At 44.4% G+C, this 20,192-nt stretch overlaps 1 protein-coding gene across 3 annotated transcripts in view; it reads right to left on the minus strand.

Annotated features, from left to right (window-relative positions):
• FSD1L (fibronectin type III and SPRY domain containing 1 like) overlaps positions 1-18,327 on the minus strand; it is a 64,754-nt gene extending 46,427 nt beyond the window's left edge. For 2 of the 3 annotated variants that reach the window (XM_053299259.1, XM_053299258.1), the window contains exons 1-3: positions 18,082-18,327; positions 3,005-3,100; positions 2,331-2,462 (exon numbers count right to left, since the gene is read on the minus strand). In XM_053299259.1, coding sequence (XP_053155234.1) covers positions 2,331-2,462; positions 3,005-3,100; positions 18,082-18,318 — 465 coding nt within the window. In that variant the 5' untranslated portion in view covers positions 18,319-18,327. The remainder of the gene's footprint in view (positions 1-2,330; positions 2,463-3,004; positions 3,101-18,081) is intronic. The other variant, XM_053299257.1, reaches the window with a different exon arrangement.
• Between the last annotated feature and the right edge of the window lie 1,865 nt (positions 18,328-20,192).

A 20,192-nucleotide genomic window follows, 5' to 3' on the forward strand; every position in this document is an offset into this window, starting at 1 on the left:
CATGGAATTGGCCTTTTTCACAGCTGTCACACATTGAATCAACACTTTCAACGAGCTGTCCACCACGACCCCAAGATCCCTCTCCTGGTCAGTCACCAACAGCTCAGATCCCATCAGTGTGTATTTGAATTTTGGGGTTTTCGTCCCAATGTGCATCACTTTACACTCGCCAACACAGAACCACATTTACCATTTTGTCACCCACTCACCCAATTTGGAGATCCTTTCGGAGCTCCTCACAGTCTGTTTTGGATTTCACTGCCCTAAATAATTTGGTATCATCTGCAAATGTTGCCACCTCACTGCTTACCCCAACTTCTAGATCATCTATGAATAAGTTAAAAAGGACCGGTCCCAGTAAAGATCCCTGGGAGACCCCACTTCTTATTTCCCTGCATTGTGAAAACTCTCAATTTATACCTACCCTCTATTCCCTGTCCTTCAACCAGTTAGCAATCCACTCATGTAGTTGTCCCCTTATCCCATGACTGCTAAGTTTTCTCAAGAGTCTTTGATGAGGAAGTTTGTCAAATGTGTTTTGGAAGTCCAGGTATGATATGTCAACTGGATCACCTTTATCCACACACTTGTTGACACTCTCAAAGAACTCCAAAACGCTTGGGCAGCAAGATTTACCTTTGCAGAAGCCATGCTGGTTCTCTTCTAGCAGGGCCTGTTCTTCTATGTGCTTTACGATTTTATCCTTGAAGATGCTTTCCAACCATTAGCCTCGAACAGATGTTAAGCTAACCAGCCTGTAATTTCCTGGATGGTCCCTGGATCCCTTTTTAACAATTGGTGTTACATTGGCTACTTTCCAGTCTCCAGTACAGAGCCTGATTGTAGGGATAAATTATATATTTTTGCAAGGAGGTCGGCAATTTCACATTTGAATTCTTTGAGGACTCTTGGATGGATGCCATCCAGCTCTGGTGATTTGCTCGTTTTCAATTTTTCCAGGCAGAACATCATCTCATCACTTCTATTTGACTCAGTTCTTTGGCCTCCATCCCCAAAAAGCCTGGCTCAGGAACAGGTATTTGCTCAGTATCCTCTGCCGTGAAGATGGACACAAAGAACTCATTTAGCTTCTCTGCAACCTCCATATCCTCCTTAATAATCCCTTTCACTCCCTCATTGTCTAATGGTCCAACCGCCTCCCTGGCAGGTTTCTGATGTATTTAAAGCACAAGATAGGCCTTTTCACACATACCCATCAAATGTATCTCAGATAGAGGGGAGACATGCAAAAGGGCCTCTGCAGCTGATCTTAAAGGATAGGCAGGATCATTGAGAAGATATGGTCCTCTAGATTGTTTGAACATACACAGCTTTTAGACATTTAATATCACTGGGTTGGATCTTAATTTTCACAATGTAGTGCTAACATAGCCACAGTGTGAAATGTTAGGATCCAACCCAGTATTAGCAATTATTTTTCTTTTGCAAGCCATTTCATGTTATTTTTCAGAAAGCTAGTACAGATGCACAATTTTACACTGTAGTCCAATGACTAGTTTCAAGTTCTTTCTGCCCACATGAAGTTAATACATCTTGCATGCAAAGTACACTGGATCAAATCTGATCAGTGTTTGAGTTCCCTGACTGCCAACACTAAGACCACTATAGAAACAGTCAATCCAAGAGAATAATATGAAGAGGCATACATGAAAGCCTTTTAAGTACTTCTCATTTACTGTCAGTGCTACAGGAATTCCATAGTACCATTGAAGGGTGCCCTATGTTCACTTGCTTGTCAATATTCAAGAGATTTGTATTTGTACAGCAGTGCTACAGAATGTATCAAATATGCTGGGTAATGATTTTTTCAGAGATACTCAAAGATGCTTGGGGAAACCATGTGTTCAACTTCTTGCTTCCAGATTGTCAAGTGTAAATTGACAAAAATACTGTACACAAAACAAGTCGAAGTATTCTGCTTTAAGATCAAGATAAAAGTAAAATATTATGGTTCTGGTCAGTGACTGTAACAATAAAGACTGACTGATTATGCATTTTTAAAGCCTCTCAAAAACAGAGAGACTACTTCAGAAAGCTATGTCCCAACTGTGTTGTTGAGCATGCAGTAAAACTATCAGTAGCATGCACATTGTATATAAAAGCTGGAGAAACACAGCAAAGTATTCACAGAAAAGTGCTACCTCATCTCTTTGTATAAACTTAGTGGAAATTAAGGAGTGTTATGTTCAGGAAACAGACTTGTTTTGTACAGAAACTGGTAGGTGTTAGATTAGTTATTTAATCAATCAGGTTTTCCCTATGCTACAAGAGTTTCAGGGTTTACATTACCAAATCATATACATACTTACCTGAAGTTCTTGCGTTTTATGAGCTTGCTCTTGCTTGATGCTTGTGGTCATGCTCTCCTTCATCTCATCCAGTATTGAGTACAAGCCATCAAACTCTTCGTCCAACTCAGCAATTACACTGGAAGAATTGCCCTTTGAAAGAGCGAGTCAGAAAAGTTTTAGTTGTTTGTGGATTATGCTGTCCGTTTTACGCATCCATTTGTTCAGTGCTAACTCTACATGGCAGTATGAATCACATGCCCATTATCAACACTGCAGCACACTGGGTTTCCAAGATACAACAGTAAAGTCATATTTTAAGATATCAGAGATACATAGATTAATATGGGTGAATACCCTGTTGCTTTATGTAAAGCTGGCACAAATATAGAACTGCCAACAGCTCCCAAGAAGATCAGCTGCCATCTAGCAGGACTACTAGGTGACTAGTTTCATTAGCCACAATTGTCCGTTTATAAACACAGGTTCATCCCTGGGGGTTTATCTCATTTTTATCCTTAGTCCCCTGTGAGCTATGCTATCTGACTCCTTTGTATATGAACGAACAAGTATGGTTGTTGCAGTCACCTCTATTTTGGTACTTAGTCTATTGTTTCTAATGTTAGAGACACTGGAATCAGTTTCAACAACCCCTTCAACTTTAAATAGTAGTTTACACTTGCTTTACAACATACCTGTACACCTTTTAATGTGTGATTTAGAGTTTCAATGAAGTTTTGGATTTCATCATTTTTGTGTGCCAGTGTGGAGATAATCCTTTGCAAGGCTTCCTAGAATTAGAATAAAGTCATGAATATATGTTCATAAAAATGAGCAAACTTCACACTAGCCTTCCAGTTAGCTATCATTCCTTTGAAACAAGCAGACAGTACAACTGAACTGTTCCAGAAGCCATGCAGTTCCATGCTGATGAACTGGTAAATTTTATTATCAGTAAGGTAACTAATATACATAATGCTATATGTGGCTTACTGAACAAGTGACACTCACCTGGAGATTATATATACCAAAATTAAAACAGACCAAGTTCCTAGGCAATAGCACATCAGTACAAAGCATGGTCTAACAAAAGGATCCAGCTCACACTGAACCCACAAGGCTCAGTTTAAAAACTAAAAACAAGACGAATAAAAAAAAATCCTTTGGCCAAATTAAATATTGGTGGTCAAACAGAACTAGCACCACTATCATAGACCCAAAAAGCTGGGAAGTTTATATTATGGACTCAGCATTTTAGAAAACCATGCCACCTAATACTATTTGAGAGCCAGCGTGGTGTAGTGGTTAGAGTGCTGGACTCGGACCGGGGAGACCCGAATTCAAATCCCCATTCAGCCATAATACTAGATGGGTGACTCTGGGCCAGTCACTTCTCTCTCAGCCTAGCCTACTTCACAGGGTTGTTGTGAAAGAGAAACTTAAGTATGTAGTACACCACTCTGAGCTCCTTGGAGGAAGAGCGGGATATAAATGTAGTAGTAGTAGTAGTAGTAATAATAATAATAATAATTTGTTATAGTAGTCCATAGAAAAACAGTTTCTTTTGAAAAACTTTTGTTGTATCTCTCTCTAAGTTCCGGTTGTATCCCCTGCTTGACCTAAGTTCCATCCATTCATAGTTATGTAACCAGATAATGTTAAGGTAAATACACACTGATAATGAGGCTGCAACCAAATATGTTTACTTGGAAGTAGAACGGCTGAAGTCAAAACCTGCAAGTTCATATGCTTAATATGAAGTGGCTTCTCTCTCATTCCCCATCTGGCTAGCATGTTCTGATTACTGGAAACCATTTAAGATAATATATTAATTAATTATTAACCCTTAAACTGATACAGGCTGCTAGAAAAGTAAATTCAGCAATCTGCTTTATAGTTAGTTTTATGCAGCTGAGAGATATCTCAAGCAGATTATTTATTTATTTGATTTTTATGCCGCCCTTCCGAGCTGGCTCAGGGCGGTTTACAATTAGAAAACAGAAAACAGATGCGAGTCACAAAGCTTTGTGCGCCCTTCACATGCCTGTAGTTCAGTACTGCTATGTAATTTAGTTCCTATAGTTCAGTACTGCTATCCAACCAACACTCCATGGACTACAAGAGTCAGATGCACCTTGTGCCTCATGATCACCTTTGCAGGTGTGCCCTTGAAGTACCTCATTGGTAAGAGATTCTGGAGATATCTGCTATTCTCCACTTCCTAAGCTACTCATATATAGTTTAAGTATTATTTAAAATTTGCATATCCTACAGTATCAATAAAACCCACAGATCAGAACCACCTTTCATCATAGCTAATCAAATATGCAACACCTGTTTACCAAGACAAACTTGCAACAGCCCCTAGCAGACTCAAAAATTTCAATAACATTCCTAGACTCAACAAGCTGCTAGTTTTAAAAAACTGTCAGATGTCAAAACCTTAAACATAACCTGCATGTCAGAATCGTCAATCTCATATTGTAACATACAATGACATATGGGAGGAGCTTGATTATCATGGGGGTTACATTCTCCATTACCAGCACAACTGCTAAAAGTGTGATAACTGAAACCTTGTGCCTATGGGAATGTGTCTATGGGATAATTGAACCTTGTGCTTATGGGAATGATGGGGTTAGGTTCCTCAGTACATGAAAAAGTGCTAACAAAAATAGGGGGGGCAGAAATGAGTACAGCACTGTACCTTGGCCACTCCAGCTTCTCCAGTAAGCCCCCCACCCCCTCAAACCCCCTGAATTATGTCTAAACACTGGAGACATTTTACATTTTCCCAAATTCTGGGGGTGGGGTGGGAGAAGTCTCAACATGGCTCCATGCTGCCTCCAAGCCAGAAATGCCACTGGAAGTGTGAAACATGTGCAAAGGAATTGGAAATTGTTTTATTTTTGTAAACCGCCTAGAGACTTCTGTAGTGGGTGATATACAAATATGCTACATAAATAAATGGCTGAAATTCACCCTTGTGATAATGGAAACCAGGTATATGTAGCCCCATCACAAACAGTTGAAACTGATAATCGAGTCTCCTGTATTGAAATTCAACACATCATATAACCAACTGTGTAAAGATTGTAACTGCTGTCAAATGTCTCTAAACATATCTTTTCAAACCAGGGATAGCCAACCTAAGGCTCTAGGGCTGCTGTTGCACTACAACTCCTATTATCTCCAGCCACAATGGTAAATGGCCAAGGATTATGAGACTTGTAGTCCAGCAACAGCTGAAGGGCCAGAAGCTGACCAGCCTTGTTTTAAACTCATGCAGAAAGAGTGGCTGCAAGAGACATTCACATTTTCTGCTCAGAAGTGTCTTTCCAATCAGTTCAGAGTTTCAAACTCTATATACTGTGGGTGAGCAATACTGAAGCTTGCGTCATTTTGGCAGCATTTCCTCAGTTTGGGCTGACAAGCTGCTTTTACCACCAACTAGTCCCAAGATAAACTGCATGTCTGATAGCCTACAGCTAAGCCTTGGACCCTATAAAGTTAACTGTCAGTTTGTGTAAGTCAGGAACCTCTCAAACTTCTTACTTTGATTTACTAGACCCCATCTAGTCTTACCACATGGAAATCATTTTATATCCACATACAAAGGAGCAATACCCATTTGAGAGCCAAGCTGCAATTTGAGAGTTGCCAAGGTACCTCCTTATTTTACCGCTTCCTAAAATACAAACATGCTACCCTGTGTTATTTTTCCACTTACCAACTGTCTCATTATCAAAGTTTTAGAATGAAAACAAAAGTTAGTCAAATGCAGACCTTTAAGTCAGGCCTTCACAAGCTTTTATGGGATCTAAATGTCAGCCCAAAAATGGAGGCTCCAGACTCATGTTTCAGCCTTCAGGGCTGTAAGATTGTCCAATTTAAGCAAAGGTGAGCCCTCTCCCTTCTTCCCTCCTCCATGATTGTATTAGTTCATAGTTTTCATTCATATCTTTGTGTGTCCATTACAGTGTTCCCCTCTAAGATATGTGCATGCTCACATTTTTTTTTATGTCCACTCAGTTAATTTTAGATCCCACTCAGGTCGAATCAGGAAGGCCCATTCTGAACACACGTGCACACATATTGTCTTGATACTGCTGCTCAGAACAAAACCCATTCCACACACAGATGGAAAAAATCAGAGAGAACACTGGTCCATTAGTTCTTGATTTCCATTAGTTGTCTGTGCATGCTCGTGTGATATCAAGCCAGCTAGCAATGCACTCCATGGGGGGGCACTCGATGCCAGCAATGTTCTCTGCTCCACTGGGGGGGGGGGAACGGTGAACTCCCCACCTTGCTTGCTCCCTCCTCCTCCTGGTGGCATCCATCCATCACCTGGTGATGGAAAGACATGATTAGGAGGCAGCAACAGCAAGCAAGTTGAAGTGCCCGCATCTTGTGGTTGCATCCATCCATCATCTGTCCGAGCAGAGAGACAGACGGACACAGTGACAAGGAGGCAGCATCAAGCAAGGCGGAGGCGAGTTGCTTCCTCCTCCTGATCACGTCCATTCATTCTTGGCTCAGACAAGTGATGAGAGGATGCAACTAGGAGCAGGGAGGAGCCTGCCCCTCTCTTGCTGGCCACTTCCTGCTCATGCCAGCCCTTCGCCACACTGAAGTTTGCAAGTTCCATTGTGACCTGGCACTCAGAATTTGCCAAGCCTCAATTTAAATACAGCTTCAGCTGTTTTAGGAGGTAGATCTAGTAAAGATCAAGTATGCCTGTGCAAGTATTCAGGTGCAATGATATTCAGTGCAAATATCATACCGAACACTGAATACAGAATCAAGCAGGGCACCAAATAAAGTCTCTCCAATAGTATTTGACCCAAATACATTTGGAAGCTTCCCCCTCTTTCTTCTGGCAAACAACGTATCTCTTTGAAACTGACAGAGAGGGAATAAGGTAATGTTCCATATTTGGAAAATGCTGAGGGGCTCCGAAGATCCTATGAAATTGACACTGGCCAGTGATTTTGCTCTGCTGCTTAACCATGGTGCTTTGGGAAAGGGATGTAAGACTATCATGCTGTATCAGCTCGGTCTTCCTGCATGCTGCAAGTTGCTGCGCTGTTGTACACATAATGCTTATAGCAGAGGCTACCATCCCTGCTATTTTCATCCCATCCATGTCCACCTTGAAAGCAAACCATTTACACTTCTAAACACTTTAAAACTAGTGGGCCCGGGTGCAGAGCATCTGCGCCTCTAGTTGGGCCCAGCCATCCTGCCCCCCTACACCGGCATGCCCAGCTTTCTGGCTGGCCAACCAGCCGCTCCCCCCAACTGCTGTCCCCACCCCACCCTACCCCCGGGCCAGGCCGTCCTGCTGCCTCCGGCCAGGCTAGGCTGGCCCACCACCGCTTCCTTCATGCAGCCGGAACAGGGCCCACTGCCACCGCCACCTCACCCCAGTGGGCGAGCCAGGGCCAGGCCATCCCACCTCCTCTTTCCGGCTGGCGGGGTTTTGCCAGCCATCCGCCCATCTCCTCACCGCCACCATTATTTCTCCCCGCCGCCTCCTATTCCTGGCCAGTGGGGCTTCACCCGCCGGCCCTCCACCTCTGCATCCTGGCTGCCACCATTATTTCTCTCCGCTTCAATGCTGGAACTCTTGTGCGCTCTAGAGCATCTGTGCCCCAGAGATCTCCCCACCCTCACCTGAGCTGCACTCCTGCTCCTCCTCCATCCCATTGCTTCCATCCCCCTCACCCATTGTGGTTGCAGCACTGCTGCCGTCTACTGGCCAAGCTGCAGCCCCCTATCCCCAGAGACCTCTCACCCTCACCAGAGCCCTGTTCCTGCTCCTCCCCCCAGGAGCAGCAGCGGTTGACTGGGCTGTTCCTCACTGCTGCCACCACCATGGCCACTCATTCCCCATAGGCCGCTGACAGGCCCGGGCCCTTCCCTTGCCTGCCTCCCTCTGACAATGACCTCGGTAGCTGCAAAAAGCAGCAATGATTGACTGGGCCCTTCCTTGCTGCTAGTGCTGCCATGGCCGCTGACAGCATCTTTATCATCCGGCAGCCTGCTCAGACATTATTCTTCCTTTGTCCCTCAGTAATGGCTGTTATTGGTTTCTAATTGTTCAATATTTCTAATTGTTCACTGTTATTCTGTTCATGCTTTTTTTGGTAATTGGTTATGTTAATGGTTCATGTTTAGGTTTTTCATGCTTTTTGAGTTTGTAGATGCTCATAGTTTTGAGGTTATTTATCCCAGCTTTCCATTTTTTGAGTTCTTTATGTATTTCTTGGCTTTCATTTAGCCATCTTTTTGATGTTAGCCAGTTAGGGACAGTCAGCTTAGAGCCCTGCTTGCCTCATTCTGCTCTCTTGCAGCCCCACATTCGTCGTGTTCAGTAGTATCTCCACTAGATGGTTCTGACTATCATCATTTATGTTCCATTATGAGTTATTTATTATTTATGGTTCAGTTATTATTCTAACCATCGTCTCACTGGTCACTAGCATATATTTTCAGTTGTTTCATTGTAATATATGATCTCTTAATACATTTTCGCTTCAGTCATGGGTGGGTTCTTTTCCCTCTGTTTTTGCTCCTCCTCCCTATCTGCATAAGGAATCCCCACTGCCCAATCAGGTGCTTCCCCCTCTGCCAGCCAATTGCCTCCTCCACGCCACGTCCCCGCGCATCGCCCGTCTTAGAGAATTAATAATATAGATGATATATATTTTCCTGCACAGAATCCCCTCCACCTAGTTGCTTGATATGTTGCAAGTATAATACTTTCAGAATAGCATTCCCTATTGATATCCCCTTGGTAAACAAAAAAATTTCCTCCTCAAAATATTAAAGTTTATTTTTCAATTAAGAAGCTTCTGCACCTATTTACTTAAATATGGTAAGCTTCAGGGCTGCAACCCCCAATGGCTTTACCCCATTCTGCAAAGCAATGTGTATATGGGCATTTTAGTGATTTTTCCCTATTATATTCCATGGATGGATAACCACATATTCAGATTTGAATGTGGGGGGGGGGGAGCAATCTGAATAGTACATGCTCTGGATACCAAACTGAATACTGAATATTGCCTAATATCAAGTCCTATGCCATTCCTTACATAAGCAGCAAAGTACAAATTGTATACTTTCCCTTATTAAATGTGTAGAAGTAATAAAATTGGATTAGGTTGGGAATTAGTTTCTCTAGAAGGTGCCTCAAGAATATTCAAGTTACAATGTACCCCCATTACAGGGACATGCAGTTTTCATACTAGCTCTTGACCCGCTTCAGTGATGTCTTTTTACTAAACTAAATTAGCATTCGTGTACTAGTATAGAAGGCAGGAGCTGGAACCCACACTGGGAGTGGGGAAGAAGTTTTGCTGTTCATGGACCCTTGTTAAATTTGCCAGTCTTTCTTGCTTCTTCCGACAGCTTTGGGATAAGAATGTGGTACCTTGGGGTGATGGTGATCTATCACTATACAAATACTTATGTACTGAACATTTTTCAAGTGCTTTAATAGCATTAAACATTGCTAATAAAAACACTATCAGATGTATACAACAGTTTTAAAGCTGCTTTTCTCTGCTAGTCAGAACCAAGCCATTAATGTGAAGCTGTCACCTATCACACATCAGAAGTTTTAACTAACCTCCAAGAACAGCTGGAACAGTTGAACCTCCCTGCCCCGCTAAATTCCAAATATGAAGTATTTCTTCCTTACAGAAAACCAAAGCTTAAGGTAAGAGTCTTCATTTCTTTGATTCCAAAATCTTGGCTAATCTTCCAATTCTTCATTAGAACACCAAAGGGCTGCTCATAAAGTTCTAAGCAGTCATGCAGCTAGCATCCAAACACACCACGTTTGACTAAACTGCAATTCCTAGTGTACATCCTCTTCCAGTGATCTGACAGCAACATATTTCTTCTCCCAGATGCAGATGTTTAAGCTTGCTATAAACTGAATTATTGATAAGGGTCTTCTACTTTCCAGTACACTGTCCTACTTTACCAGGACAATATATTCACATATAATTACCAACCTTAACAGAATTATGCACCGTCTAACTCACTATGCAACGTAACTCACAGTCTACACCACACAGTCACCTTCATATTCAGCCCCCCTAGATGGCCCCGTTATTCACGGCTCCGCATATCCGTGGTCAGCAAATAAATACCCGACCTCATTATCTGTGGTAGGCCAGTCTCACATATCCACGGTTTTTGGTACACAGATCCATCCATATATGGTCTTGCTCTTCCTGCACATGCTCGTAAGTAGTGAGAGGAATTTGGAAGAGGATGAAGTTATTTGGAGTGTGGTTTTGGAGTGACCTTTTTTTTTTTTTGCTTTTCAAGATATTTTTGAGAGCATTTGGTGGCCTTCGGTGCCCTCAGGGAGTCATGGAGAGCCTTTAGGAGCCACTGCATCTTTCTGTGGAGCCTTTGCAAGCCTTTAAGAGTCTCTCTTCAGCCATCCATGTGGAGATTCTTGGAGGTGCCTCTTGCATCATTGTGCAGCCATTGTTCCCTCTAAGGCATGCCCGTGTGCACATGCATACATGTTTTTTAAAGTCCGCCCAGTTAATTTAGGTCCCGCTCAGGTTCAATCAGGAAGCCCCACTCTGAATGCATGTGCGCGCACACTGCCTTGATAATGCCACCCAGAACAAAACTCATTCCATACACAAATGAAAAAAAAAAAAAATTAGAGAGAACACTGTGTGAAGCCATGGTAAGATGCTAATTACAGAACTGTATCACTTTAATAAATTTGATTTTAATTTTTATGACATTTTTAAAAGTCATTTTTTTAGAGATTCAATTTTTTAAAAAACTTGGTAATTATAGTACTGTATCATATAACTGTAGTTAGTTTAAACAACCATTAAAAGTTTAATTATCCATTAAAATACATTTTAAGTATGTACTGTACAGTACTCACAAAAATGATTTTAAATGTCAATTGAAAATTGGTTTTAATACTGTTTCCATTGAAAATTGATCTAAAGTATCGATTGACATTTGATTTTAAATACTGTACTGTATCCACTGAATCCATTCTAAATTGATTTTAATTATCAGTTACAGTACTGTCCTGTACTTTATCATTGGGGGGTGGTGTCTGGCACAATTACTGTCCTGTACATCACTGTACAAATTTTTCCTTCCACAGTTAAAATGAGCAAGCGCACAGCAGAGAATTCTGCTGAGGGGAGTGGCAAAAGGTCTCACAAACTGTTGCCCTTGAGGGAGAAGGTGAAGTTGCTGGACATGTTTGCAAATGGAAACAGTCCACTGTCCACTCCAACAAGAAAAGAAAAGCCAGTATCTCTGTGAGCGGTCATGGTGTCCAGCGCATCTCAGAGTCTCAAGGTGGTATACCATCCACATGGAGTGGATGAAAAAGGCCCTCAGCCTGTGGACCGAGGACCAAGCCCAGATGAACATGCCACAGAGCAGAGCAGTAATCCGCAAGCACCGCAGCTCCACAGGCAGTTTGCGATGGAAGGTGGTCAAACGGCGAGAACATCTGAAGGCACGAAGTGCGGAGTGCAGGTGAGCAACGGCTGGTTTGAAAGATTCGAGCATCACTATAGCCTCCACAACATCAAGCTGACAGGAGAAGTAGCATCAACAGACCATGAGGTGGCACAAAGATATCCAACCGAGTTCCAGCAGCTGATTCAGTCCGGAGGGTACAAGCCAGAGCAGGTCTTTAATGCTGATGAGACAGGCCTATTCGGGAAGCAAATGCCATCCCGCTCCATCAGCAAAAAAGAAACAACTGCTCTGAGTTTCAAGGCAGAAAAGGACCGGCTCACTCTGCTGGTGTGCAGCAATGTTGCAGGGGACTGCGTGGTCAAACCCATGCTCCTATACCAAGCACAGAACCCTCATGCCCTGAAAAGGAAGAAGAAAACCCAGCTTCTGGAAAGACAACAGAAGAGCATGGGTGATTGCTGCAGTTTTCTCTCTGGGTCCACGACTGTTTTCTGCATGAGGTGCAGAGATATCTGGCCTCCAAGAATACAGCCTTCAGAGTCCTCCTGCTGCTCAACAACGCCCTTGGCCATTCTGAGGCCCTGCAGTTCACACACCCAAACCTGGAGATCACCTTCTTGCTACCCAGCACCACATCCTTGATCCAACTGATGACCAAAGTCTGAACGCGACCTTCAAGTTCTTATCCACTTGCTGCACCTTCAGGAGGATGCTGGATCTCATGGAAGCTGATCCCTCTGTCGGTGAGCAATTGCTGGAGAAGCTACAGCATCACAGACTGCATTGAGAATATCACAGTCCCTTGCAGAGACCAAATCCCACACATGGAATGCAATGTGGAAGAAGTAATGACCAGGGACAGTCACCTCTTCATCTGCTGCCCTCTGTAGTCAATGTGGTAGAGCAGATCACCAACCTTGCGTGCACCATTAGTGGAGAAAGCCTGGAAGCCACAGAGCCACATGAGGGGGAGGAACTCCTCCAATCTCATCAGGAGGAACTCACAGAGGAAGAATCTGAGAGCATCCAGGCAGCTTCTGAGAGTGAGGAAGAAGAGGAGAAAGAGGAAGAAATGCTGCCCACGCCCTTCACCACAAACTGGCTCACAGAAATCCTGCAGCTGGGGACTGCCTTGGTGGACAAAGTGTTTGAACTTGATCCCCTCGTGGAGCACAGCATCAAGTGCAAAAGGCAACTGGAGGCTGCATTGCAACCCTACAATAACACCTACCGGACTCTGCAAAGAAAGACCAAGCAAAGCACCATCACCAGCTACTTTGCAAAGGTAACTACACCCAGCACCACAGCTGCAGAGTGGTCATCATTGGAAAGCAACACTTGCACTCTCCATGGCTTTGATGAGGAAGAGGATGATCATGATTACAATGGCGGCAGCAGGTCTGCCTTTGCAGGGCCTGCTTCTGCCAAGTGATCTGTGTTCCAAACAGAAGACTGGAGATGAAATGACGCTAACTCCAGCAGTGGAGTGACGGAACTCCCGTGTGTGTTTAGCTGAAGTGGACTGAATTCTGTGCTGCCTCTTTGGCCAACCTACCAATCAGTCAGGCCAGGGGTTTGTGCAGCTAAGTGTTGGACTTCAATTATGGGGTGGGGAAACCTCATAATTACAAACTCCTGTAGAAACTAGGGACCACTGCTGGAGCACTTGCAGAGTGGGAGAGCTGAGGTAGCCAAGGTACAGTGCTGTGCTCCATCCTTATTTCTGCTTTTTTGGTGATTTTTTGGTCATTTTCCACGGCTCCAGAATCTACCCCCACCCCAACTGCCCATAGATGCAAGGTCTTGTTATTCCCATTTTTATCTAAAGTTATAGGCTGGAACGGAACCTCCATGAACAACAAGGGCCATCTGTATGTGGAAGCAACAACTGGATTTCCAACTCTTAGATTAAAAATGGCATTCCCCCACCCCATACTGGATATAGGCTTGTGCCATCAGAGGTGCTTTTAAAAAAACAACAACAAAACCCTATTCCCCCATGCCATCTCCCTAGTGGCAGCCTTAGAGAATGACACTTCACTGCTTTAGTCAGTGTTCTTCATTGCAAAAGACACAGTGGCAGCTCCCACTAACCCTAAGTGTGGCTATTTACTTACATTTATATTCCACACTTCCTTCAAGGAGCCCAGAGAAGTACATGCATTATGTTTATCCTCACAACTACTATGTAAGGTTACACTGAGAAGTAAGCAACTGATCTAGAGACACCCAGTGAGTTTCATGGCTGAACGGGGATTTGAACTGAGCCTGCGCAAAGCTTCAGCTAAAGCTGAATACTCCACACAGTCCCTCTAGCACCGCAACACAGAGGCAACTGTTCCCACCACTCAGTGTGTCGCTTTGAGTAATACCAGTGGTGATCCTTTAAGGGAGCAAGAGCCCGCCAAACCCTAGAGTCATCTTGGGAGGCACACATGAGCACTGGGAAATGTAGTGCTTCCCAGTGCTCCATGCATCCATGATGGCCCTAGGACTAGACAAGGCTACACTCCCCTTAAAGGAGCCTCCTCCCACCTCTGGGAAGAGTATAGCAATGCACTGAGGTCAGCACAGTGGGAAACAGCTTTCACGCTGCAAGTTGGAGTTTTTTGGCCAGAGTGGCCTCTGCTTGAATAATGAACTTTACTTATCTAAGTAGTCACAGGGTCTCAAATGAAGTGATCTATTCTCAGCCCATGAGGTCAGATGGAAGGGACTATCATTTATGAGAAAGGTTGTCATATCTAATTATTCTTCCCCCATCCCCACTCTTCATTCAATCATGAAGGAATTATGGAAATCAAAGATCTCATAAGCTTTTTTAAAAAAGCAAACTAGAGATTTGTGCTTTTTTCTCTCCTGCACACACACACCCTGATTTTTCCATGTCACAGGCCAAGCCCCTGTGGGAATACAGGAGTTCTGCTTCATTTCTTTCAGCCATCAAAATAGGAACATTTAGTCATCTGCTTTAAAGATGTTGCTTAAGTATGCAACATCTTAATGTGACAGAATACTCATCTGCATCCATGTAGAAGCTGTTTAGAAATGAATAGGCTCTACTTGGTTTTCATCTAACAAGAAACCAAGTAGGGCAATATCTTTATTAGAACCAATACCACAAAATAGTCAGCAGCAAGCTTTTCAGCTCTTGTGGGAGGAAGGGTGTGACAAAACAGATGAGCCCCCAAAGAGTCAAGATCAAGTGCAGGAACTTTTATGCTGACTTAATTAAGATTAGCCTCTGCTAGGTACAAAATGGATTTCACTCTGCAGCAAGGGCCATTGGGACAGATGCAGAAATGGCTGCTCCCCCATCATGAAAATATATCTAGCAGTTATAGGTTGGTTCTTTCTCCAGTACTGCACAGAACCCTTGCAAGACAGAGGTAAAAGATAGAATGTGGCAGTCTTTATATTACCAAAACTAAAGATTAGTTTTAGGTGATGTATTATATTAGGAGTACATAGAAGCCAAATCAGGTGGTATTACCAGCAGTTGGAGGGCAAGAGTCTCTGCTTTATTCTTGTTTGTCCATTAGAAAAACACAATCCAGTCCAGGACCAATGGCTATCTATTATCTGTATTATCAGGAGCCCCTGGTGGCGCAGTGGTAAAACTGCTGCCCTGTAACCAGAAGGTTACAAGTTCAATCCTGACCAGGGGCTCAAGGCTGACTCAGCTTTCCATCCTTCCGAGGTCGGTAAAAGGAGTACCCAGAATGTTGGGGGGCAATATGCTAAATCATTGTAAACCGCTTAGAGAGCTTCCAGCTATAGAGCGGTATATAAATGTAAGTGCTATTGCTATTGCTATATATGTTTTGGAGAATGCCTAGCTAGAAGGAAGAATGCAACTCACATTATTTGTGTTTATGCCACTGGTCTACGATACAGCCTACAGTAGCTTAGCCAACCTTTTCTGAATCCCCAACATTCTGACTCCAAGAAGATCTTACCTGGAAGTAAGCCATACATATTTCAGTCACACTTCAGCCTTTGTGTGGCAAATAATTTTGTTTTTGTTTATTTACTTGTGTTTGAAATCAGTGGGGTTCACTTCTAAATAAGATCTGCTTAGATAGAGTTCAAATAGATTAACTACAGCTGGGTTGCACTGAATGTAAATAATAGCAGCAGTGTAGATGGGAGATAGTATATTATTGTAAATTGCAAGACATAGCCTCTATCTCTAGAACAAGGAAAAAGTGTGATATGAGTTTAAGTAATTGTGCAAAGTAGCATTTAAGGTGCTCAAGTTGCAATTCTAAGAACACTATATTTGGATTAATTAAGACTTGCTTCTAAACAAACATCCACAGGCAGTATTGTAAACTGTGCAGCCACCTTGTAAGACAGGCCAGCACTATCCCCACATAAGGAGTTGAACGTCAGACGACTTCCGAAGGTGAAATTTAAGCCAGGTACTTGCTAACTCACAGCTTACTCTTTTAATCACTATACTATAATAGACATCTTAGGTTGTTAGTTAACACATTTGTAGTCTGCCTTCCACATCTGCTGAAGTCAGTCAACTTATAAAATATCTCAAATCCCTAAACAAATTTAAAAAATAAGTAACAGTTGTTTAGATTTCCACCTCCAAAACTACTTTATATCTTACCATCTACTCAAAAGGTTTTATAAAAAGAAAAATCTTGCATAAGTCACTTAAACCACAGGGAAAGAGAACAGATGCACTACAAGATCAGGAAAAATCACCAAGAAGGTCCTGTGTCAAAAGAGATCACTCTGGTTAAAGCTCTGCATGCATTTAAACCAAAATGCATTTTAAACCAAGTTTAAACCAAAATCTAGCTTTGATAGAAATTCTATCAAAGTTATTGTTTATGTGTCCAAACCCCAGATAAACCATTTGAACCAACACTAAAAAATCTGATAAAAGTTAGACAGTACTGTTTTATGACTATTATACTGGCATTAGAAGAATTTGATGTTAGTTTTGTTCTGTACTGTTGCATAATTCACAGATTATTAACTGATACTACAGTTTCCCAGTATGATCTTATCTTATGTACATTAATACACAAGATCTTTAAATCTCTAATCATTTAATTAAAATCTTTTACATTATAATAATTACTTTTTGTTCTCTCTCTCTAGGCCACCATGAGGTTTAAAAAAGGCAACAGACAGAAGATTGGCACTATTAGTCTTGTCACCTGATCCTATGCATGTTTAACCCAGAAATCCCATTTGTGTTAAACAGGGCTTGCTCTCTAATAGGCACACACAGGAGTGTAAGGGCACTATCTTAAGCACATTTACTTGGGATTACCTCTCACTGTGTTCAAGAAAGCTTACTCCCGGAGAGGAACGTTTAGGAGGGCTGCAGCCCAAGACTACAAACCTATTAGGACCTCAGGAGCAAGCACTATTCAACACAAATGGGATTTCTAAATAAACATGCATAGGATCAGGCTAAAAGACAAATGCACACGGTTCTAAAAATGCAGGTAGCTGTGTTGGGTGGTTGAACCTGGAAACATACTACTTTTACAAGGACCATTTGAACTTTAACAAAGCGGTGTACAGCGAGAGGGAGGAAAAGCTGTTCCCGAGTGATGAGAGGCCCCAGGCTGAAGTTTTAGACTCGCAATATAATAAGCCAAACGGTCCCTGCGTGTCAGGTCGCGGGGGTGAAGGCAGACCCCCAGTATGAAGCACTGGCCGATGCGCTGTTCCCGGTCGAGGCAGGCAGTGGCATCCAGAGAGGCCCTTAGCTGAAGACGAACAGAGAGGAGCAAACTGTCCCCACCTCCAGCACGCCGCCCCCCCGCAAACACACACACCTCAGGGCCGCCGAGTCTAAAGGCCAGATGCAACCCCTTGGCCTTCCAGGTGCAAGTAGACGCTTGTCGCTGCGGGCGGGGCGGGGCGAGGTAAGGCAGGCAGAGACGCGGGTTTTCCGTAACAGACTCCCGTGCAAAGCAGCATTTCAGGCATTCAACGCCCGTTACACTCCCTCAAATAAAAAGGAAGCTTAACCAGAACAGAGGACGGTGACGGCTCCCACCACAGCCGCCGCCTCAGTCTCAGTTGTCTCACCCGGAGACACACTCCGGATGCTTGCGGGGGGGGGGGGCGGGTGGAGAAGAGAGCGAGCCTCTCCTCTTGAGGAGCGGGGCGGGGGCTGGGGGGGGGAGGCCGGCTACGCTGAGCGCCCCCCCCCCGCTGCGCTTTCTTCCCTTTTTATCCCCTTGGAGGAGGGCACAGGAGCTCCCACACACGCTCGCTCCCTCCTTCTTTCACTTACTTTCTGCGCCTCCATGGCGAAGCCGACTTCAGACAGGTAAGGGGGAGGGAGAGACAGGCGCACGCGCTCCCACGGGAAAAAGCAGCAGCCCTGCTGCACTGCCTCTGCCCGCCTAGCGCTTAATGCTCTGGCTGCGCCGCACCTGCCACTAAGCGGCGGCGACCCCAGCAGTCTGCGAGCGTGCGTCAAGCAAGCCCCGCCCACACAGCTCGCCTTGCCTCGCCCTGCTGCGAGCATGCGCAGTTCTCTGGCAGGACTGGGGAGACTTCGCCTGGCCCACCTTAGAGAGCATGCGCGACCGTTCCCTTAGCGACCGTCCATTGGTCCAATGTCGCTTCGAGACTTTCCCCGCCCCCGCCCTGGAGACGCTCGCGAAGAAGCCCATTGAAAGGAACAAAGGAGGATCTGGTCCCCTCCCACCCTGACCTGTTTCCCGACAAGGGGGCGTTGCCGTGGCTCGAATGAATGCCCCCCTGGTGCTGGGAAATGCTGGGTGCGGAGCGGATGCGAGGGAAAGAGAGGAGGCTCCGTGACCCCTGAATATAATAGCGGGGCCGCGTTTCTAGGCTCTATGCAGCTTGGTCCTTAGGCGAGGCTTGGTGGTGGCGGAAGCTCTAACCATGCTTGGAGGCTGGAGCCCAAATTTAGGGTAGAGTTGCCAACCCTCCAGGATGGGCCCGGGGGGGGCGGGGTTGCCCAGGAATCGGAATCCATCTCCCGGTGACTATTGAAAGCATCCTGGAGCTCAGGATGGCCGGGGTGGGGGAGGAGGAGGATCTCCAGGATTAGATGCAGACAGAGCTGGCAATCCTCTATGCCTGCTTACTGCAGAAGTAAGCCCTACAGATGGACATTTGACCCTATTCATGTCCCTATGAATATTCTGGGCCCCACCCTCTGCATAACTACATGCATGATTTATTTAAATAAAATAAAATGATTAATAACTTTATATGGCCACCATAAAGCAATGAAACGGCAGTAAAATAAAACTTGTTGGGCCTTTGCTTAGCAACAGCGGCACTGCAGCAGTGTTCCTTCTAACAGGAATTCCCAGGTGTGGTTGAATACAATTTCCATAATCCCCAGCCAAAGACCATTGCAGCTGAGGGTGCTGGGAGTTGTAGTGAACAACATCTGAGAATCCCTGTTAGAGGGAACACTGAACAGCAGCCCAGAATGCTCTTTGGCAACTGTGGTGGCATCTTTCCCTCTATATGCAATGCCCCCATCATCACTGCTGCATGCAGTGAAGTGGGAAGTGGTAGCATTGCATTATATTTAAAGCTGCTGAAGAGCACTGGACCATCATCGCTGCTATGCTGACCTCCCGACTCAACAGCACACTTTACTTTACACTTCACTTATTTTGGCAGTTGGAAAAGCAGCTTGCATAGCTGCCAACTTGTCCCTATTTTCCCATTCAGGTGAATGGGAAGATATTCCTCTTAGGGGATGGAGCCACTCTGGGAAGAGCATCTAGGTTCCAAGTTCCCTCCCTAGCATCTCCAAGATAGGGCTGAGAGAGATTCCTGCCTGCCACCTTGGAGAAGCCACTGCCAGTCTATGTGACAATACTGAGCTAGATGGATCAAGGGTCTGACTCAGTATATGGCAACTTCCTATGCTCTGATGGGAAAATAGGGACACTCCTCCTTCAGCACTACCACTTCAGTTGCAAGTGGTAATGCTAAAAGAAGACCATCTGCCCATGCTGACCACCGTGGCCTGATAAGCTTCCCCATTGGTCCTTGCTTTACCAGGTTGTAGTGGACTTCAGCGGATGCTCTCAGCAGTGGCAGGCCAAGGCACTTTCCAAAATGGATTAGAACAGAGGAACATAGGAAACTGCCATATACTGAGTCAGACCATTGGTCTATCTAGCTCAGTATTGTCTTCACAGACTGACAGTGGCTTCTCCAAGGTTGCAGGCAGGAATCTCTCTCAGCCCGGGAGGGAACTTGAAACCTTCTGCTCTTCCCAGAGCGGCTTCATCCCCTGAGGGGAATATCTTGCAGTGCTCACACTTCAAGTCTCCCATTCATATGCAACCAGGGCAGACCCTGCTTAGCTATGGGGACAAGTCATGCTTGCTACCACAAGACCAGCTC

Source organism: Hemicordylus capensis, chromosome 2, assembly GCF_027244095.1.
Source record: "Hemicordylus capensis ecotype Gifberg chromosome 2, rHemCap1.1.pri, whole genome shotgun sequence".
Classification (NCBI taxonomy): domain Eukaryota; kingdom Metazoa; phylum Chordata; class Lepidosauria; order Squamata; family Cordylidae; genus Hemicordylus; species Hemicordylus capensis.